General features: G+C 43.8%; 1 protein-coding gene across 3 annotated transcripts in view; it reads right to left on the reverse strand.

Moving 5' to 3' along the window:
* Positions 1-673: 673 nt before the first annotated feature.
* ENSA (endosulfine alpha) overlaps positions 674-23,669 on the reverse strand; it is a 33,558-nt gene continuing 10,562 nt past the window's right edge. For 2 of the 3 annotated variants that reach the window (XM_067472342.1, XM_067472343.1), the window contains exons 2-4: positions 16,483-16,611; positions 11,158-11,324; positions 674-885 (exon numbers count right to left, since the gene is read on the reverse strand). In XM_067472342.1, the coding sequence (XP_067328443.1) occupies positions 837-885; positions 11,158-11,324; positions 16,483-16,611 (345 nt within the window). In that variant the 3' untranslated portion in view covers positions 674-836. Of the gene's footprint in view, positions 886-6,246; positions 11,325-16,482; positions 16,612-23,669 lie in introns of those variants that run through there. The other variant, XM_060758068.2, reaches the window with a different exon arrangement.

Below are 23,669 nucleotides of genomic sequence, written 5' to 3' on the forward strand. Positions count from 1 at the left end.
AGGGCAGCATATAAACGCCATAAGTAAATAAATAAAACAATATAATAATTGTATACTATATTGCATGTAACATTAATAATAATATTGCAATATAGAGGTATAGTACGATATAGGAATATGTAATAGTAATGTTGTGCCATGCTATTATAATATATTGTATGTACATATAATATTGGTCATAATATTGCAACACAATATAATACTAATAATAATACAATATAATAATTGTATATTACATGTAATATTTCTAATAATACTGCAGTATAGTGGTATAGTACAATATAGTAATATATAGTACTAATATCGTGTTATGCTAATAATATAATTGTATGTAGATATAATATTGATCATAATATTGCAACACAGTATAATACTAATAATACAATATAATAATTGTATATTACATGTAATATTACTAATAATATAATATAAATATAATATAATAATAATATAATACTGCGATATAGTGGTATAGTACGATATAGTAATATGTAATAGTAATATTGTGCAATGCTAATAATTGTTATATATTGTATGTACATATAATATTGATCATAATATTGTATAACAATATAATACTAATAATAATACAGTTGTTGTCCATGGGGCCAGGCATCGGCAAACTGGAAAAGGGAGCCTACAAATCAAATAATATGTGAAACACAAGTCTATATTAAATAATTCAACAATATATTTATTATTATTATTATTATTATTATTATTAGGAAAGAGCAGATTATATGGGAGACTGGGTTGTGATGAGTTTTCTGGGCTGTCTGGCCATGTTCCAGAAGCATTCTCTCCTGACGTTTCGCCCACATCTATGGCAGGCATCCTCAGAGGTTGTGAGGTCTGTTGGAAACTAGGCAAGTGGGGTTGATATATCTGTGGAATACACAGAGAAAGCATTGAAATCCACAAGAAGAATGTGGACAATTTCAACAGAAAGGAGGAAACCATAAAAATGAACAAAATCTGGCTACCAGTATTTAAGAAAATTCTAAAATTGGGGCAGTAATTGATTATTGTCTGGAATTCCTGCGTTTTCTGACACGCAGAAAACACCGGAATTCCAGACAATCATCAATCAGGGCAAGCTAACACCTCCCAACAAAGGATTCCCCCAGGCAGGAAGCAGCCAGGCTTTGAAGCTGCAAGGCCATTCAGTGTTAATCAAGGTGGCCAATTGCAACATTCACATTTCATTCTTTCTCCCACCAATATATAAAAAAACCCCACTTGCCTAGTTTGCAACATTATATTATATTATTAGCATAGCACATATAGGTTACTGTAAGTTGATGTAAGTCACTGCAGAAGCAAACCTAGGAAATTAGAGAGGGATGCAAAGACTGGTTGTGTTTCTCTTTGTCGCTGGCAGATAAAGAGTTTTATATTCCATTGCCTCATTAAAGACTTTCTTTAGAAGAGGTAATAATACCGGTTTATATGTTTTATAAAATTTTGCAGTGTAACCGTCTGGGCCTGGTGCTTTATCTGATTCCATTTTGTTAATGGCTTTCTCTATTTCTCTCCAGAAAGGTTGTGTGTGCGCTGCCCTGTTATCGCTGCTGTGTTTTCAAATTGTTGAGTGTAAATTTCGTACTTTTTACTCATAGGTTTTAATGAGTGCCGTGAGGTTCTACGGAAGCAAAGACAGAGACGCCCAAGCCATGACGTTGAGACAAGGGTTACGTTTATTTCCAAACGGTTACCACTCGCCGGCTCTTTCCCTTCGCACACGAGGAAACTTGCCCAGGACCCAAGCAAAAAACAGGGGGGGAGAAAGAGACAAAACCCCTCCGAAAGACAGTAAACCCCAATCCTATTTGTTACAATGCGCCCGAACGGTCCGAGACCGCAAGCGGTGGCAGATGGATGCGGAGTGTGTTGCGGAGTTTCATTTTTGGCATTGGACGTCCTCTCCCCTCCCTTTCACACATTTTATTAGAAAACAAAGGAAGCAAACACTGGAAGATCCAAGAGATGACAGCGATGTACAAAAGTATATTATATTTATATATTTATATATATATGATTCATATCTATTTACAGTGACGGCCGGGACAAAACGGCAGAAGGGCGGCGAGCTGGAGAAGGAATACGGAAGAGACGGCCTTTGGAAGGAAAAGGAGACCACAAAGAAATCGAGAGCCTGTTCCCAAAGCGGCTCCAGAAGAAGGAAGGAAAGAACCAAACATGGCAGGAGCATCAGAGGAAAGGAATACGACGGCACTCTGAACTCAGGCAAAGCGGAGGCTGCCGTTGGTAATAATGGGAGCTGCTAATCTATGGGTTGTGAATCGGGTGCAAGCAGTGTAAATAAATACAGGGACACAAACCCAACCACCCACAGGACCAGGGAAGGCAGCGAAAGGTGGGATGTGAGATTCCTCCGCCTTGATATGGTTGAGGTCCCAAAAATCACACTTTGTACGCAGTGCAGAAAGTCATGGAGGGCTTTAGGGAGTTCGGAGACACTGCTATGGCTCAAGGAGATCTGATATCGAAAAGTGCCCCAATTCTATGAGGGTTATCCAGAAAGTAAGGTTACAAGGCACGTAGCTCTTGCAGGGGAAGTTGGTATCACTGCCATGTAGTGGGAAGCCAGCGGAAGCAAATGAGCAGTGCCAGTCATTGGTAGCTCATCAACTGGCATTGTGATTAGAGATAAGTGTCCTCATTCTGTTTCCCTCCAACTGCTATACGAGGGATATCCAGAAAGTAAGGTTACAAGGCATGTCACTCCCACGGCAAATTTTCTCAGGGAAGTTGGTATCACTGCCATGGAGAAGGAAGCCAGCAGAAGCAAACGAGCAGCGCCAGTCATTGGTAGCTCATGAACTGGCATTGTGGTTAGAGATGAGTGTCCTCATTCCATTTTCCTCCAAGTGCTTTACGAGGGATATCCAGAAAGTAAGGTTACAAGACATGTCACTCTCATGGGAAGTTTTCTCAGGAAAGTTGGTATCACTGCCATGTAGCAGGAAGCCAGCGGAAGCGAACGAGTAGTGCCAGTCATCGGTAGCTCATCAACTGGCGTTGTGATGAAGGTTAGAGATGAGCGTCCTCATTCCATTTCCCTCCAAGTGTGAAGTTCGTGCAGTACCAGTCATCGGTAGCTCATCAACTGGCGTTGTGATGAAGGTTAGAGATAAGCGTCCTCATTCCGTTTCCCTCCAAGTGCGAAGTTCATGCTGTACGAGGAATATCCAGAAAGTAAGGTTACAAGGCACGTCGCTCTCATGGGAAATTTTCTCGGGGAAGTTGGTATCACTGCCATGTAACAGGAAGCCAGCGGAAGCGAAAGAGCAGAGCCAGTCGTCGATAGTTCATCAACTGGCATTGTGGTGAAGGTTCGAGATGAGCGTCCTCATTCCATTTCCCTCCAAGTGTGAAGTTCATGCAGTGAGTCGTCGGTAGCTCATCAACTGGCGTTGTGATGAAGGTTAGAGATGAGCGCCTTCATTCCATGTCCCTCCAAGTGTGAAGTTCGTGTGTACGAGAGATATCCAGAAAGTAAAGTAACAAGGCATGTCGCTCCCACGGGAAATTTTCTCGGGAAAGTTGGTATCACTGTCATGTAGCAGGAAGCCAGCGGAAGCGAATGAGCACTGCTAGTCATTGGTAGCTCATCATCTGGCATTGTGAAGGTAAGAGATGAGCGTCCTCATTCCGTTTCCCTCCAAGTGCGAAGTTCGTGCTGTACGAGAGATATCCAGAAAGTAAAGTTACAAGGCATGTCGCTCCCACGGGAAATTTTCTCGGGAAAGTTGGTATCACTGCCATGTAGCAGGAAGCCAGCGGAAGCGAATGAGCACTGCCAGTCATTGGTAGCTCATCATCTGGCATTGTGAAGGTTAGAGATGAGCGTCTTCATTCCGTTTCCCTCCACGTGCGAAGTTCGTGCTATACAAGGGATATCCAGAAAGTAAGGTTACAAGGCACGTCGCTCTTGCAGGAAATTTTCTCAGGGGAAGTTTGTATCACTTCCATGTAACAAGAAGCCAGCAGAAGCAAACGAGCAGAGCCAGTCGTCAGTAGCTCATCAACTGGTGTTGTGATGAAGGTTAGAGATGAGCGTACTCATTCTGTTTCCCTCCAAGTGCAAAGTTCGCGCTGTAATACGTAACCTAAATGATAAGGGCATGAACGCTGCTGCAATTTATTGCAAAATCATTTCAGTTTATGGACAGGACGTAATGTCAAGACAAAATGGGTATGGAATATATTGTGAGACCATGAAGAAGCTTCGCAGAGCCATCCAAAACAAACGTCATGGGACGCTGACGACGGGAGCCTGTCTCCTTCATGACAATGGGCGTCCGCTCATGCAACACAAGAGTTGTGGACTTCATTTGGTTGGGATGTTTGAAGTCACCTCTCTCACAGCCCTCATGTCGCACCCAGTGACTTTCACTAAATTGAAGGAACACACTTTTCCGACGCCAACAAGGTGAAAATCGAAGTAACGAGGAAAAGGCAGAGGGAAACTTTTATGACACAGACATCAAAAACTCTTCCCACAGATGATGAAATGTATTGAACTGAATGGTGATTATGTGGAAAAATAATGTAATACCAATGCTTCAATTAAAATATATTCATTCTTTGTATTTTAAAAAAATCTTGTAACCTTACTTTCCGGATAACCCTCGTAATATTGAAGAGTGTGCAAGTGCCTGCCTTCCTTCAAAATGACTTTTGGCTGAAACATCTGCAGCAAAAGGGGCCAAAGGATCCCCCACATCTGGCTCCCAGTGTGTCACGTCATTGTTGCTCTATAATCTCTCTCTGCAAAAGTATATCGGAACTCTAAAATCCTAGAGTCCCCAAAGTCCATCCAGTTCAGCCCCCTTCTGCCAGGCAGAAGTCTCTTTCCCTTCACACACCCCGAGATAGATGGCCATCCAACCTCTGCTTAAAAGCCTCCAAAGAAGGCGCCTCCGCCAGACTCAGAGGCAGAGAGTTGCACTGTTGAACAGCTCTTACAGTCAGGTGGAATTTCCTTCCCTGGAATTTGAAGGCTAGTCTCCAGGGCAGCATTTGAAGCCTAGTCTCCTCCCTTTCCCATCTTTCGTGTCTCCTCTTCTGCCCCATTACAGCCATTTTCTCTGCAAACAAAACCTTCTTGGTCGTAAGGAAGCCATGCAGGGATTCATTCAAGGCAGCTGTTTCGATTTCTGTTACGGCTGCCATCGGTTCAAGCTCATCTCCGCATCTAGCTGCTCCTGGAAATGAATCCAGGCCCTATAGCCAGCCTAGATAATTCCCAGCAGGAAACTGAGGCTAGCCTGAAGCAATGGAGGGAGGGCACAGTTCCATGCCAACATTGCTCCCGATTGAAAAATAAATCGCCACCCCCAGACCTGCAAACAAACGAAGCCAGCAATGTTCGGCTTTTTAAAAATCATTCAAACACATTCCAAAAGTCAGAAACAACTTCATCTTGAAGTCCTAACCGAACCCCAGTCACTGCTTCAAAACCTTTTCAATCCTAAGCAAAAGATATCTTTCTTTCCAATGGTTATAGTCCTCAGGGTCAGGAAATTATGAAGATATCCTGACACTAAAGGGATGCCAAGATGGAATCCCACAGGTGATGAGAGTAAGGGTTTAGCCCTTCCTCTATGTCTGAAGAACCCTCCATTTCAAAAGGCAGCTCCCTCTCTTTCACTTATTTTTTGGGGAATTTTCCCCGCGAACCTCAAAAGCCCAGGTCTCAAAATGGGGGCTAATACTTCCCCGCATGTGGGGATGTCATTTAGAGTTTGGTATCCGATCCCCAAGACTAGCAAACACAACTCCAGCCAGGCCAACTCTTGGGAGTGAATTACTGTGTAATAGCTCCTCAACATTGTAGGTTTCTCTCTTTCATGGTGGGTGACCAAGCCTACTGTTTCAATGTGTTACCCTTTGGTCTCTCTGCAGCCCCGAGGGTAAAGACCCTCGGGGCTGCAGAGAGACCAAAGGGTAACACATTGTAACAGTAGGCTTGGTTGCCCACCATGAAAGAGAGAAACCTACAATGTTGAGGAGCTATTACAGCAGTAATTCCCAGAAAAAAGTAAAGACTGAAGGTGAGAAAAGCCCTTATTTTTTAAAAAAACCAAAACAAAGGGATGAAGATCTTGTGCTTTCTCGGAGAAGGCTCTCAAGTCCAAAGACGTCACTGCCGCGTGATTTATCCCATACAGGTGTTTTCAAAGGCTGCCAGAAACAAGACAGAAGCAACAAAGGGAGAGATTTTGGGGGGGGGGGCAAAGAATCGTAGAACTGAAGAGCTGATACACAGCTAAAACACTCCTGAGAGATGCCCATCCAACGTAAAGGCTACCCTCTTAGAGTCAACAACTTCTGCCTCTTGTTTAGATGGAATTTCTGATCACTTGATCATGTCTTTGTCTCTGAAGCAGCAGCAAAACATCCTTTTAGTTATTTAAAGATGGCTGCCATTCATTTGTGACATCTCACTGCCATGAATATATTGGGTGGAAGCAAATAAGGAAGTACAAGGAACTTTGTTCGTGTTATGGAAATCTTGTAAACAGTGCAGCCATATTATTTTACTATAAAGAAAAGCCACATATGGAAGAGATAACATCGGTCTGTGTGTTTTTGTTCTTTTTATCACTTTGGGCTACTGGTGCATTTATGAGGAGGGTCTTTTGTTAATAGGCCCACTTGCCCGACAAGGGTTATGGGCCCAGCACACTTCCACTGCGCTTAATAAACAAAATTTTAGATCCGGTACACGTAAAATATTGTCCACATTTTTCCTTAAACAAGGATTACAGTGTTCCCTTGGTACTTTGCAGTTCGCTTCCCGCAAACTCGCTGTTTCACGGTTAAAATATATATATTGTTGAAGATTTTCATGGCCGGAATCACTGGGTTGTTGTAGGTTTTTTCAGGCTATATGGTTATGTTCTAGAGGCATTCTCTCCTGACGTTTCGCCTGCATCTATGGCAAGCATCCTCAGAGGTAGTGAGGTCAATACAAGTGCTGAGGGACACACTGTATTCCTTGTTTAGGGAATAATGTGGACAATGTATTGTTGAAGGCTTTCATGGCCGGAATCACTGCGTTGTTGTAGGTTTTTTCGGGCTATATAGCCATGTTCTAGAGGCATTCTCTCCTGACGTTTTGCCTGCATCTATGGCAAGCATTCTCAGAGGTAGTGTGTTGGACCTAAGAGAGGCCTACCTCCAGCCCCAATAGATAGATAGATAGATGGATGATAGATAGATAGATAGATAGATGAGTGATGGACCTAAGAGAGGCCTACCGCCGGGTCCCAATAGATAGACAGATAGATAGTGATGGATCGAAGAGAAGCCTACAGGTCCCGATAGATAGATAGATAGATAGATAGATAGAAGAGTGATGGGCCTAAGAGAGCCTACCTTCAGGTCTCAATTGACAGACAGACAAATAGATAAGATAGATAGTGACAGACCTAAGAGAGGCCTACCTCCAGGTCCTGATAGATAGATAGATAGATAGATAGATAGATAGATAGATAGATAGATGATAGATAGAAGAGTGATGGACCTAAGAGAGCCTACCTTCAGGTCTCAATTGACAGACAGACAAAAAGATAGATAGATAGTGATGGACCTAAGAGAGGCGTACCTCCGGGTCCCGATAGATAGGTGATAGTGATGGACCTCACTACCTCTGAGGATATTTGCCATAGATGCAGGCAAAACGTCAGGAGAGAATGCCTCTAGAACATGGCCATATAGCCCGAAAAAACCCACAGCAACCCAATGTGGACAATATTTTATGTGTACCAGATCTAAAATTTTGTTGATTAAGCGCAGAGGAAGTGTGCTGGGCCCATAACCCTTGTTGGGTGAATGGGCTTCTTCCTCTGGGGCTGGAGAGGACCGCCAAGGCAGCTTCCGCCAGGGCTTCTTCCCATTCGCTCCTCCTCAGGTGACCGGGTGAGAGCCCCATGCCAGTGGGGAAGCAGGGAAGGAGGGAGAAGGGTGGCTCCAGCAAGGGGAGGGGGGAAAAAAGGAAGGGGAAAGAGTAGAGGAAGGGGAAAGAGGCATGGGTGGAACTATACTGTACATATACAGTATAGCGTCCCTACATCGCGGTTTTTCACTTATCGCGGGGGGTTCCTGGAACGGAACCCCTGCAATAAGTGAGGGAACACTGTATACACTTAACCCAAATGCCTTTTTCAAGAGCTCCATTTGTCAGAACAATATTCAACATATATTTATTGAAGGAGAAATCCCAAACAGCCCCTGGGATTGCTTTGGAAGATCACCTCCCGACACAATGAACTGTGCCCATATTGAGAAAGTAGGTGCAAATTTCACTCATTCTGGCAGCCTATGATAATAAATAATAATTTTATTTATTACCCCGCCACTCCACATGGCTCAAAGTGGGGTACAGCATAGTTAAAATGGTCCTTTGGTGGCAAGAAAAAAGGCTGGAAGACCTACAGCTGTGTTACCATGTCGGTGTTGGGATTTGATCCCACACTGCTCAAAACAGGAAGATGTGGGACTGTGATTACGACTGAGTACCCTTGGCATACATCTCACTCCCAGAGTGTCAATGACTAAATGGGACATGGGTCAGCGAGCACTCTTCCAACTCTAGCTCAAACCTGACTATTTGAGAAACAACACTGCAAAGCCATAAACTGCAAAGCATGCTCCTCGTGCCTCCCTAAGTGGACCCAATAAAGGCTGCCTTATCAGTTCAGGCTCTTCCACACCCTTGAGATGAGGGCTGTCAAATCAATTTTCGTCAAGGGCAATATAGGCCTTATGGTTGCCTTCAAAGAGCGGATAATCCACGGATACGGAGGACCAATTATATATATATATATTAAACATAATGGTCAGTACTTAGTTTTTATCCAGTTCGGGTCCCCAGATGTTACTAATTCCAATGGGTTAAACCCTTGTGCCAGCAAGACTGCTGGCTGAAAGGTCGGTGGTTCGAATCTGAGGAGCAGGGTGAGCTCCTATCTGTCAGCTCCAGCCTCTCCTTATCAGTTCAGGCTCTTCTCACACCCTTGAGATGAGGGCTGTCAAATCAATTTTCGTCAAGGGCCACATATGCCTTATAGTTGCCCTCAAAGAGCGGATAATCCACGGATACGGAGGACCAATTATATTATTTTTGAAACATAGTGGCCAGTCCTTAGTTTTTACCCAATTTTGGGTCCCCAGATGTTACTCATTCCAATGGGTTATACCCTTGTGCCAGCAAGACTGCTGGCTGAAAGGTCGGTGGTTCGAATCTGAGGAGCAGGGTGAGCTCCCATCTGTCAGCTCCAGCCTCTCCTTATCAGTTCAGGCTCTTCTCACACCCTTGAGATGAGGGCTGTCAAATCAATTTTCATCAAGAGCCATATATGCCTTATAGTTGCCCTCAAAGAGCGGATGATCCACGGATACAGAGGACCAATTATATATTTTTTGAAACATAATGGTCGATGCTTAGTTTTTACCAGTTCAGGTCCCCAGATGGTACTCATTCCAATGGGTTAAACCCTTGTGCCAGCAAGACTACTGGCTAAAAGGTCAGTGGTTTGAATCTGAGGAGCAGGGTGAGTTCCCATCTGTCAGCTCCAGCCTCTCCTTATCAGTTCAGGCTCTTCTCACACCCTTGAGATTGCTTTGGAAGGAGATCACCTCCCGACACAATGAGCTGTGCCCATATTGAGAAAGTAGCTGCCTGAAAGGTCGGTGGTTCGAATCTGAGGAGCAGGGTGAGCTCCCATCTGTCAGCTCCAGCTTCTCCTGCGGGGACATGAGAGAAGCCTCCCACAGGATGGTAAAACATCCAAGCATCCCCTGGGCAACATCTTTGCAGACTACCAATTCTCTCACACAAACACTGACCACTATGTTTAAAATAATATATAATTGGTCCTCCGTATCCGTGGATTATCTGCTCTTTACAGTTTCTCAAGTTGCTCCTGACATGAAAAAAAAAAAACCTGAACAATAACCCATCGCTCTTGATGATCCGCCATGCAGACTGGGGATTATGGGAACAGCAACCCAACGGCCCTTGTGGCTTTGAGGTTGGGGAAAGGCGAAATGACACATTGAAGCCAGACATATCCACAAACCTTGTGTATTAGTCTATGGACTAAACAAAACAAACTGCAGCCTTCCAGATGTGGCTGTACCCTAACTCCCATCAGCTCTAGCCATGAGGTCTAACAATGAGGGATACCGGAGTTGTAGTCCGGCTTCTGGAGGAGGGTTCCATAAAATGAAACGGCGGGCCTTGAGTTTGACACATGTGCTTTGGACCAAGCGGGACACTTGTTTTGTGGAGGCAGACCCCGGAAGGAACTGCGGGAGGCGAATAAATAGCCGTCTCATTTCCTGGAGGGATTTGGCTGAAAGATATCCCATTCATGACAGACTTATGGGGCCCAGAGCTACCGATAAGCTCATCCCAGACTTCCTAGATTAGAGCAAGCTAAAAACAGCCTTGGCGGACGTTATAGGGCTTATTTGGCCTGACAAAGATACCCAAAATGGAAATGCTTTCCTTTGACTCCTGGGCCTTTGCATCTCACCCAGAGAGATATGGCTGGTGACTCTCGGCGGGGAGAGAATCCTTTGTTCCCAATCATCAGGGAGGCGATAAAGAGGTGATAAAGTGACGTGGCCGCAGTTCAAGAACCTTTTGCCTTAGTATCTCGCTTCGGCGGTGATATTACATGCTAATCTTTCCAATGGAGCCAGCAATGAGAAAACTCCCAGCCGGGCTTTGTACTCTCTGGTGATCTCATACAAACACAAAGTGCAATCCTTAGCATTATATAACGCTTCCAAACCCCCTCGGGTTCTGCTCGCCTCGGGTTCACAATGGCAAAGGGACATCGGGAGCGGTGTTTTGGTGGCTTTCTTCTGCCGTCCGTGGAGGGAAGAGCAAGCGACGGAAAGCAGGCGCAGATCTGAGCCCGACCCACAACGTGGTCCAAATAAGTCCAGGCCTCGGCTTCCGGTCGCCGCTACAAGAGAGTCCAGTGCGTCCCAGCCCTATTATACAGCAAAGTCCAACTGGTCGGACCAAAGGGAAAAAGAGAGGGGGGAAAAACCCAAAAAGCCAGAAACCCCTACAGAAAAAAAAGGAGACGCCCGCTCAGGAGTGTAGGTTACCCGGCCAGCTTGCTGGTGACGAGAGAGGACTTCCGCTGCGGGAGGTCTTGGGGCGTGGGGATGTGGTCACCCGTCACCAGGTTCTTGTCCGTCCCGGCCGTCGGCAGCTGCTTGTTCTTGATCTTGGCTTTGGCCATGTTGTAGTCGCCGGAGTCGAAGTACTTTTGCTGCGAGAAAAGGGAGAGGAAAGTTGGCAACAGGACAAAATAAATAATAATAATAATAATCTATATAAATAAAAATGTAATGTTTGTTTGTGGGATTAACAGACAATTGGGAATTGACACCAAATTTGGACACAAGACACCTAACAACCCAATGTATGTCCTTCACTCATAAAACATTGAAAAACACAGCAGAAGGGACTTAAAATGCCCCAAAACGCTAAATGACAATACAGAAAAAAGGGAGGGAAGGGGAGAAAAATAAAGAAAGAGGGAAAGAAAGAAGGAAAGGGAGACGGAAGGAAGGAAAGAGGTAGAGAAGGAAGAAAGGAGAGAAAGAAGTAGGGAAAGAAAAAGGGGGAATGAAGGAAAGTTAGAGAAGGAAGGGGAGAAGGAAAGAAAAAAGGGAAAGAAGGAAGGAAAGAGGGAGCGAAAGAAGGGGGAAGATGTAGAGAAAGAGGGAAGGAAGGAAAGAGAGAAGGAAGAAAAGAGAGACAAGAGAAGAGAAAGAAAAAGCGGAAAGGAAGGAAAGAGATAGAGAAGGAAGGATGAAGAGAAGGAAAGACAGGAAGGAAGGAAGGAAGGAAGGAAGGAAGGAAGGAAGGAAGGAAGGAAAGAGGGAGTGAAGGAAGGAGGGAAAGAAGGAGAGAAAGAGGGCCACAGCAACACATGGCGGGTACAGCTAGTAATCTATATAAATAAAAATGTAATGTTCATTTGTGCGATTAACAGAACTCAAAAACCACTGGATGAATTGACACCAAATTTGGACACAAGAAACCTCTCCGGCCAACGAGTGACCATCACTCATAAAAATATGGAAAAATATAGCGTAGATAGACAAAAATACATTACAATGCATGTGCATAACCACACAAATACACATATACACAAATATATACACACATATTATACACACATATATGTATATATATGGCAGGGGACAGCTAGTAGTAGTAGTAGTAGTAGTAGTAGTAATAATAATAATAATAATAGGTGACATTGAGGAAAAAACAACAGGAAAAATAATCAGGACCTCAAAATTGAAGTGCAAAGGCTCTGGCATAAACCAGTACAAGTGGTCCCAGTGGTCATGGGCACACTGGGTGCCGTGCCAAAAGATCTCAGACAGCATTTGGAAACAATAAACATTGACAAAATCACAATCTGTCAGTTGCAAAAGGCCACCTTACTTGGATCTGTGTGCATCATTCAAAAATACAATCCTAGACACTTGGGAAGTGTTCGACTTGTGATTTTGTGATACGAAACCCAGCATATAGATCTCGTTTGCTGTGACATATTGCGTTTTTGTGTCAGTAAAATAATAATCATAACAATAAATAATTCACTGTAAAATGAGAGCTAAAGGGAGTGTGTTTGTATGGATAATAATAATAATAATAATAATAATAATAATAATCCATTGTAAAATGGGAGTTAGTGGGAGTGTGTATGGAAAATAATAATAATAATAATAAATTCACTGTAAAATGGGATGTAATGGAATGTGTTTGTATGATGATGATAATAATTCACTTTAAATGAGAACTAATGGGAATTTGTTTGTATGGATGATGATGATGATGATGATGATGATGATGATGATGATAATAATCCATTGTAAAATGGGATTTAATGGGAATGTGTTTGTATGGATGATGATGATGATGATAATACCAATAATAATCCATTGTAAAATGCGATTTAATGGGAGTGTGTTTGTATGGATAATAATAATAATAATAATAATAATAATAATTTACTGAAAAATGAGAACTAAGGGGAATATGTTTGTAAAAATGATAATAATAATAATCCATTGTAAAATGGGATTTAATGGGAGTGTGTTTGTATGGATAATAATAATAATAATAATAAATAATTCACTGTAAAATGAGAACTAATGGGAATGTGTTCGTATGGATAATAATAATAATAATAATAATAATAATAATCCATTGTAAAATGGGAGTTGGAGTGTGTATGGATAATAATAATAAAAATAATTCACTGTAAAATGAGAGCTAATAGGAATGTGTTTGTATGGATAATAACAATAATAATAATAAATGATTCACTAAAATTAGAGCTAATGGGAATGTGTTTGTATGGTTGATAATAATAATAATAATCCATTGTAAAATGGGATTTAATGGGAGTGTGTTTGTATGGATGATGATGATGATGATGATAATAAGCCATTGTAAAATAAGAGCTAATGGGAGGGTGACATACTGATGAAAGGTAAAGGTTTTCCCCTGACATTAAGTCCAGTCGTGTCCAGCTCTGGGGTGTAGTGCTTATCTCCATTCCTAAGCCAAATAGCTGGCGTTGTCCGTAGACACCTCCAAGGTCATGTGGCCGGCATGACTGCATGGAGCGCCGTTACCTTCCCACCGGAGCAGTACTTATTGATCTACTCACATTTGCATGTTTTTGAACTGCTTGGTTGGCAGAAACTGGGGCTGACAGGGGAAGCTCACGCTGCTCCCCGGATTTGAACCTGCGACCTTTCGGTAAACAAGCTCAGCAGTTCAGTGCTTTAACCCACTGCGCCACCAGGGGTTTCCCATACTGGTGTTGATAATAATAATAATAATAATAATGACTCAGGTACAAGACAAGGTGGTCCCAGTGGTGATCGGCACACTGGGTGCAGTGCCTAAAGTGATCCGCACTTTGCATTTAGCCCGGAAGGGGACCGGCAGCCAGTGGAGCTGCCATAACATAGGAGTAGATCTCTCCCTGTACGGGGCTCCAGTAAAACCACCCGCATTTGGCCCCGCGAGCGAAAGGAAGCCGGGCCCCTTCCCACGATCCTACACTTCCGCGGATTCTTGACAGGGAGAGTGGGAGGTGTCCTGCCACATACCCCCAAAGCGTTGTGGGAATGTCATGAGCTCTCTTAGCAACCGAGCGCATGATTCTCCCACTCCCGATGAAAGAGTGGGAGAAGCCCTCGGTGAGTCATCGCCTCCTCCTGCCAAGAAAGTCAGCTGGGTGCCAAAAGTATCTGGAGGGTGCCGGGGGGGGGGGGGGGGGAGGCGGGGAAAGCCTAGGCCTCTGCCAAGTTGGCCACGACTAATGGGAGGTGGAAGCCCCAAATGGCTCAGAGGCAACAGGTTTCCTCCTGCCGACCTAAACTATTGGTCCCTCGAGTTGATAAAGGATATAATGGTATAGTACAATATAGTAACATTTAATACTGATATTTATTTACTGTATTGTTATAAGTGTCTTATTTTAACTTACTACGTGGAGTGTGATCAGGTCTTGTCAGGTCTTGTTGTTCTGTTTCTTATTGTGATATGGCCTAAGGGCTAATCAATAAAATTACTACTACAACGTAATATATAATATTAATAATGTGCTATGATAATAATACATTGTATGTATATATATCTTATCTTATAAGTCACTCTGAGTCCCCTTGGGGGCCTTGAAGGCAGTTCCATCTTATCTCCTGCACTGTGCTGATATAATATAATATAATATAATATAATATATTGTATATACATTTAATATTGATAATATAATGTAATACAATATACTACTACTACTACTACTAATAATAATAATAATAATAAAATATGATATAATGGTTGATTATAATATATGATTATGTGATTTTAATTAATGTTACTGTTTTAAATCTGCTATATATTATGATTTTATATTGTGTTACTGATATAGTGGCATCAAATTGCTGCCTGTGTTAGTCGCCCTGAGTCCCCCCTCGAGGGTGAGAAGAGCGGCGTAGAAATGGTGTGTGTGTGTGTGTACACACTTTACTTGTATACCGCAGTTTCTCAGCCTAACTGGCGACTCAACGCGGTTTACAACAAGGGTAAAATAATTCACAATATACAATTCAAAACACAAAAGCACAATATACAGTATTACACAACAATAACAACACAATGCTTCTCATCACTAGAGTCATGATCCAAATTCGTCGTCCATATTTCCATTCCTGTAATCGTCACATTCAATGCACTGATTAACCAAATGCCTGTTCGAACATCCAAGTTTTTAATCTTCTTGGGAACACCATTAGCGAGGGGGCTGATCTTACCTCCATGGGAAGGGCGTTCCACAGCCGAGGGGCCACCACAGAAAAGGCCCTGTCTCTCGTCCCCGCCAGCCGCACTTGTGAAGCAGGCGGGATAGAGAGCAGGGCCTCCCCAGAAGATCTCAGGGTCCTGGCGGGCTGATAGACAGATACGTTCGGATAGGTAACTTGGGCCAGAACCGTTTAGGGCTTTAAAGGCCAACGCCAGCATTATAATACAGGGTTAGTCAAAATGAATAGGCCAATTCGGGTACAATTAATTTTCTTATTGGCCTATTCATTTTGACTAACCCTGTATATAAATATTATAATGTAATACAATGTACTACTACTACTACTAATATGATATTATAATTATATATTTTATATTAAATGTAATATTACTAATAATATGACAGTATAATGTTACAGTACAATGTAATATATAATATTAATATTGTTCTATGATAATAATATATTCTATTTACTTTTTACTTGTAAGCCGCTCTGAGTCCCCTTTGGGGTGAGAAGGGCAGAATAGAAATGTCGTAAATAAATAAATAAAAATGTCATAAATAAATAAATAAAAATTCATTAGCTCTTTGTGTCTTTAATTGTTCTTTTTTTTTAAATAATCTTTATTTTTGTGTCTTTAATTGTTCTTTGCCTTTAAAAAAATCTGTCTGTAACCCAGTCTTTAAACTCTTGCCCCATGCTGAGATCACTTCACTTGCATCCCGCACATTATCAGTGTTGTCTTTCTCAATCTGCTGCCCTTCAGACGCATTACAACTACAACACGTCATTGGTCGGGGTGGCAAGGAGTGATGACAACAACAATCCAACCCAGCAAGCTGGGGACGGCTGATAAAAGGTGGGGAGAAAATGGGTCAGAAACCAGTGTGTTCTTCAAACCAGTGCAACAACTGTTTTTCAAATCCTGAGCAATAGTACCGCAACAAAGCTCCCAAACCATCCAAGACACCTTCACAACAGGTCTCAGCACCCAAAAAAGAGACAAGGTTGTTGGTTTATTGCGCAAAACACAACACTGGAGCAATCCCTCCCTGCACTAAAACTCATAGCATTTGCAAACAAGTCTCTTACCCCTTTCTGGAGCCTCTTCATCAAGAAGTCGGAGCCTCCGGGCTTCTGAAGTCCCAAATTTGGGTATTTGGCTTTGAGTTTCGCCTCCTCTGCTCTCTCCGGCTGCGCTGCTTCTTTCTCTTGCGTATCCTGGAAGGAAAGACATTTCAATGTAATGTAATGTAATAAATTATATATACATACTAGCTTGGGGACCCTTCGCTGCCCGGGTTGAGAAAGTGGGTAATGGAGGTTCTGTATGCCAAGTTTGGTCTTTATTGGTCATTGGTTGACGGTTGCATTGTTTTCAGGAAGTGAGTGAAAGTACTTGAAGTCCCATCATCCATGGTCCACCCTCCTCCAAACTGCAGCAGGATGTAGAGTGGGTCATGGGTGCTCTGTGTGCCAAGTTTGGTCTTGATCAGTCATTGGATGAGGGTGGCAGTGGTTTCAGTAAGTTAGTGAAGGTACAAGTCCCATCATCCATGGTCCACCCTCCTCCAAACTGCAGCAGGATATAGAGTGGGTCATGGGGGCTTTGAGTGCCAAGTTTGGTCTTGATCAGTCATTGGATGAGGTTGGCAGTGGTTTCAGTAAGTTAGTGAAGGTACAAGTCCCATCATCCATGGTCCACCCTCCTCCAAACTGCAGCAGGATATAGGGTGGGTCATGGGGGCTTTCAGTGCCAAGTTTGGTCTTGATCAGCCATTGGATGAGGGTTGCAGTGGTTTTAATACGTGAATAAAGGTACTGCAAGTCCCGTCATCCATGGTCCATCCCCTTAGAACTGCATCAGGATGTAGAGTGGGTCATGAGTACTCTGTGTGCCATGTTTGGACCTGGTCTGTGATTTGTAGGAGCTACGATGTTCTGTGGGAAGTGAATTGGGTGAAGGTACTGCAAATCCCATCATCCATGGCCCATCCATTCCTAAACCGCACCAGATTGTAAAGTGGGCCATTGGGCCTCTGTGTGTCAAGTTTGGTCCTGGTCCATCCTTGGTGTGGACCACAGTGCTCTAAGGAAGTGAGTTAAAGTACTGCAAGTCCCGTCATCCATGGTCCATCCTCACTCAAACTACATCAGGATGTTGAGTGGGTCTTGGGGGGGGGGGGGTCTGTGTGCCAGGTTTGGTCTTGTTCTGTCATTGTTGGGGACAACAATGTGTTTTGGACTTCAACTATTCCTGACAGCCTCAGGCCCCTTTCCTTTTCCCTCTACTATCTCAGAATGTTCTGGTGGCCAATCAGAGACCATATGCAAATAGTACCACAGTGGCAGCCAATCAGAACGCTGCCACATACACCTCCCGTCCTCCTTCTGCATACAAACACTGACTTTTATTATATACATACAATATTATAATGTAATGCAATATAACACTAATATGATATTATAATTATATATATTACATATTATATTTCAAGAGGTGAATTTAAACCACTCTGAGATGAACAGATTTTCTGCATGGGCACCAACACAATAAAACTTCTGTCCCTGTAGACTGCAATTAGAAAAAGCATATCATGTCAGCAAATGGGGTTGGAACGGAAAGGTTTTCGATAGCTTTCTCTCTTTGTATCATGGCATTTTGTTCTTTTAATGCAGTGTTTCTCAATTTAATGCTGTGACCTCGTAATACGGTTCCTCATGTTGTGGTGACCCCCAACCATAACATTATTTTCGTTGCTACTTCGTAACTGTCTATGATGGATCTGGGCCAAACGTGGCACGAATACTCAATATGCCCAAATGTGAACACTGCTGGAGTTTGGGGAAAATAGAGCTTGACATTTGGGGGTTGTAGTTGCTGGGATTTATAGTTCACCTACAATCAAAGAGCATTCTGAACTCCACCAATGATGGAATTGAACCAAATGTGACACACAGGACTCCCATGACCATCGGAAAACCCTAGAAGGGTTTGGTGGGCATTGACCTTGAGTTTGGGAGTTGTAGTTCACCTACATCCAGAGAGTACTGCAGACTCAATGATAGATCTTGGACCAAACTTGGCAAGAATACTCAATATGCGCAAATGTGAACACTGTTGAAGTTTGGGGAAAATAGACCTTGACATTTGGGACTGGTAGTTGCTGAGATTTATAGTTCACTTACATTCCAAGACCATTCTGAACCCCACCAACAATAGAATTGGGCCAAACGTCCCACACAGAACCCCCATGACGAACAGAAAACACTGTGTTGTTGTAGGTTTTTTCAAGGTGCTTTACGCGCGAGTAGGCCGCTTGGAGCAGCTGCCCTTGGCTGGCTCATGCTGCCCAACAGGCCTGACGGATAGCGAGAGCCAGCCAAGGGAGGGCACTGTGTGTGTGTGTGTGGGGGGGGGCGCTCCTCCTCCGCGGGCAGGATAAGTGCCCTTGGCGGGCCGGAAGTGGCCAGCGGGCCGTAGTTTGGGGACCCCTGCTCTAGAGCATGGTCACATAACCCAAAAAAACCTACAACAACCCATAGGCTGTTAAAGCCTTCGACAATACAGAAAATACTGTGTTTTCTGATGGTCTTTGGCGACCCCCCCTCACAACCCCCCGGGGATCTGGCCCCCCAGATTGAGAAACACTGCTCTAGCTTATCCTGCTAGCTCTGACCTGCACATTCCCCATTTGTCCCAATTTGGCATTACTCCTCTACCTTCCCATTTTTCCATATGCTTCTAAAGTGTTCTGGTTTCTCTCTCCTCCTCCCCTTTTGCCCTCAGCTTATTTCAACTGCTGCAAAATGAGTTGCTGAGACTAGAGGATTTTCTCTAGCTGCTCTCTGACCAAAACTGAATGCAAATCAAACATGACACCTTTCCAAAAGTTCACTGCCTGGCCTGGAAAGGTATCAATTGGCCAGGATTCTGTTCCATGAATGGGGTTCTGCCAACATCAGCAGGCGAGATTGTTTTGAACAGGTCTGCCATTCCCGGCAGAGCGGACTGTGGGCGAAAAGTTCCCAAGCTCAACCTTCATCAAGTTTGCCATCTCACTCAGCCTCTCTGGCAAAGGGACTCCCTCCAGCCTCGCATGCTCTCCCTCGCCCACACATGCGCACCACACTGCCATGCGCTGAGCATGCCTGCTCTCTTCTCCTCCGCTTGGAGTCTCATAAACAGCCCACTTTGCAGTTTTAAAGTCTCCAATAAGACAGGGACAGATCTCGTTCCTGCACGTTTGCACATTAAGCTCGCCATACACACCCCTTGTTATCTCCTGGGTCAAAAACAACTGCCTTATGTAACTCACTTAAAGAGGAATTGCAGGGATGTTGTAAAGGAGAGAAGGTGGCGGCAATAAAGCAACAACAACACTCAAGATACGTCATCTGAGCCACAAGCGAATCTTGGGAATAGACAATTCTTGGATTTTGTCCTGTGGGGTCCTGCATGGTTCAATTTTGTCCCCCATGCTATTTAACATCTACATGAAACCGCTAGGAGAGGTCATCCGGAGTTTTGGAGTACGGTGCCACCTCTATGCAGATGACACTCAACTCCAAGTCAGGTGGCCTTTTGCAGTTGACAGATCGTGATTTTGTCAATGTTTATTGTTTCCAAATGCTGGCTGAGATCTTTTGGCATGGCACCCAGTGCGCCAATGACCACTGGGACTACCTGTACTGGTTTATGCCAGAGCCTTTGCCGTTCGATTTTGAGGTCTTGATAACGGCTGAGTTTTTCCTGTTGTTTTTCCTCAATGCGACTCTCACTCGGTATGGCGACATCCATAATCCAGACTTTTTTCTTTTCCACAATCGTGATGTCTGCCGTGTTGTGTTCCAAAACGTTGTCAGTCTAGATTCCAAAGTATTTTTGCATGTTCATTTTCCACGACCTTTGCGGGTTTATGATCCCACCAAATTTTTTGCTGCTGGCAGGTGGTCCTTGTGACTTAAGTTCCAGTGAATCATCTGGGCCACAGAGTTGTGTCTTTGTTTGTAGTCCGTCTGTGCGATTTTCTTGTAACAGCTGAGGAGATGGTCCATGGTTTCATCCGCTTCCTTGCACAGTCTGCATTTTGGATCATCCGTTGATTTTTCAATCCTGGCCTTAATTGCATTAGTTCTGATGGCTTGCTCCTGGGATGGAAGAATCAGGCCTTCTTCTGTCTCCTTCAGGGTTCCATTCGTGAGCCATCACCAGGTCTTCTCCTTGTCAACTTTTCCTTCAATTTTGTCAAGGAACTGCCCATGCAAGACTTTGTTGTGCCAGATGTCAGCTCTGGCTGGGAGTGCAGTTTTCTTGTACTGACTCTTTGTCTGCTGTGCTTTGAGAAGTTTCCAATTATTGACTTCCATTAAAGCATCTTCTGCCAGGGCATCATGTTTTTCTTCTTCGACTGCTTGTTTGACTTGTAAAAGTCCTCTGCCACCAGACTTTCTAGGCAGATAGAGCCGGTCAACATCACTGCGAGGATATAATGAATTATGATTGGTCATGAGTTTTCTTGTTATTCTGTCCAAATTGTCCAGTTCTGCCTGTGTCCAGTTTATGATGCCAGCAGTATATCTTATGACAGGTATGGCCCAGGTGTTTATGACCTTGATGGTGTTGCCTCCATTGAGCTTGCTTTGGAGAATTTTTCTGACCTTTTGAATGTATTCTTTGCTGACCACAGTTTTCACATGTTCATGTTTGATGTTGTCCAGCTGTAGTATGCTTAGATATTTATAGGCCTCTGGCTGGTGACACTTGATTGCTTGGCCATTAGGCAAACCAAACTCTATGTTGATATCCATGCTAAAGATTCGGACAGTGTTAGTCAAGAGACTGGATTTCAGTTTCGGTTTTCCCATACAGTTTCAGGTCATCCATGTACAGCAAATGTGAAATTTTGTGAGATCTCTGAGATGTTTGATAGCCGAGGTTTGTTTTTTGTAAGTTTGTTGACAGAGGGATCATGGCAATGATGATGATGATGATTATTATTATTATTATTATGAATGATAAGATGCTCTTGCACTTATTTCTTGCTTGTCGGCTTCCAACAGGATTCTGATTAGCCTCAACTGAAACTGTTCCAGTGTAATCCCACTAACAGAGTTGCTGGACACCTCTTTATTGGCCTCTGCTCCAATGACAGCATATAAATCAGCTCTTAGACAAGAGATTTTATCTTATGGGCCCAATTTTACACAAATTTAATTAGAAACACTGATTCACATTCAGCTGGAAAGGGCCTGGGTCTGCAGACTGTTCACGAGGAGTCCCAAACACAGCAACAGGGCTGGCTGGAGATGTCTGGCCTCTTCTGCAGCAGCACAACAGACTCTGGTTTCTCTTCAGATCGTATTATTATTATTATTATTATTATTATTATTATTGGATGGGAAGTCCCCCACTGTCAATATCACCCGTTGCTCACTGAGCAGAAAAATGTGATCCAAGCTATGAAAACACTCTGTAACATCTCAGCATTTCAACCAACCGTTTTCATGCTGGTTGCTTCTGGGGCACAACCTGGGGTTCACAACCAGATACAGTGAAGACATCTGCCCTTGCGCTGTGCTACTCCGCCGCTGAGTATGCATGCCCAGTGTGGAACACATCTCACCACACTAAAACAGTGGATGTGGCTCTTAATGAGACATGCCGCATTATCACGGGGTGTCTGCACCCTACACCACTGGAGAAATTACACTGTCTAGCTGGTATCGCACCACCTGACATCCGCTGGGAAGTGGCAGCCAATAGTGAAAGGACCAAGGCAGAGACATCTCCAGCTCATCCCCTGTTTGGGTATCAGCCAGCACGTCAACGACTTAAATCCAGACATAGTTTCCTAAGATCTACAGAGACACTCGCTGGAACGCCTCAGCAAGCGAGAGTCCAAAAGTGGCAGGCTCAAACCCAGCACCTCAACCAATGGCTGATACTAAATGAGACACTCCCCCCTGGGCACACAGAGGACTGGGCGACTTGGAAGGCGCTGAACAGACTGCGCTCTGGCACCACGAGATGCAGAGCCAACCTTCAGAAATGGGGCCACAAAGTGGAATCCTCGACATGCCAGTGTGGAGAGGAGCAAACCACTGACTACCTGCTGCAATGCAACCCGAGCCCAGCCACATGCACAATGGAGAACCTTCTTGCGGCAACACCAGAGGCACTCCAAGTGGCCAGATACTGGTCAAAGGGACATTTAATCAACTACCAAACTCACACATTTTGTATTTTCTCTGTTTGTTTGCTTTGTTCTGTTAGAAATGTAATATAATTGACTGGCTGCCCTGACACGAGAAATAAAACCAACTGTTGATGGAAGTTTGCAATATACTTAGAAGTCGGGAACTAGGGAAGAATGCAATGCAGCGTTGATTAAAAGGGATGGAGATAAAAAAGAAGAAGAGCCCTCTCCTCTTAAGAACCCAGTGACGCACACGGCGAAGGAAGAAGGATGCTCCTTCGGTGGGAAGGAGGTGCTCGATAGTGGGCCGTGTTCTGGAATAAAAATAAAGGCGGATGACTCAGAAAAACACGAATGCCAAAGGGAAGGAGGGGGGGAAATGCTGGCCCGGGGGAGTGATGTGGGATGACAGGGAATGGCTTTTTTTGGTACAGTGGGTTTGCACTGCTGCGTCAGCTCCGGCCTCCGCTAGTGTTTGCGTCAAGCCAGCCCTTCTTCGCACCAAGCCCCCGGGCAGAGCTCGTTTTGTGCAGAATGCACAATGGCACCCACTACACAAATACATCCGCAGCCACCAGGAAAGCTTTCTTGGTGCGGACCAAAGTGCTTCCATTGCTGTTTACTTGGCCCACACTAACTTAAGCTCCTTTTATCAGTTGTCTTTCTTCCTCCTGAGGCTGGGCTGGTTGGAGGACAGTTAAGTACTACGTTTTTACTTTTCATATGCTTTTAGTGTGCTTTTAGTTTCTTCTTTTATCCCCGTATGCTATTTTGTGTTGGATTCCCGCATGAATAAAATGATGGACGTGTGTTACACAACTAAAACTGGGTTGTTGTAGGTTTCTCAGGCTATATGGCCATGTTCTAGAAGCATTCTCTCCTGACGTTTCGCCTACATCTATGGCAAGCATCCTCAGAGGTTGAGACCTCACTACCTCTGAGGATGCTTGCCATAGATGCAGGCGAAATGTCAGGAGAAATGCCTCTAGAACATGGCAATTTAGTCCGAAAAACATACATACAAGTAAGACTTTTCACTATAGAGAGATGAAGAAATGGGAAGAAGCCAGTCCTTGAAAA

Source organism: Anolis sagrei, chromosome 12, assembly GCF_037176765.1.
Source record: "Anolis sagrei isolate rAnoSag1 chromosome 12, rAnoSag1.mat, whole genome shotgun sequence".
In the NCBI taxonomy this organism is placed as follows: Eukaryota; Metazoa; Chordata; class Lepidosauria; order Squamata; family Dactyloidae; genus Anolis; species Anolis sagrei.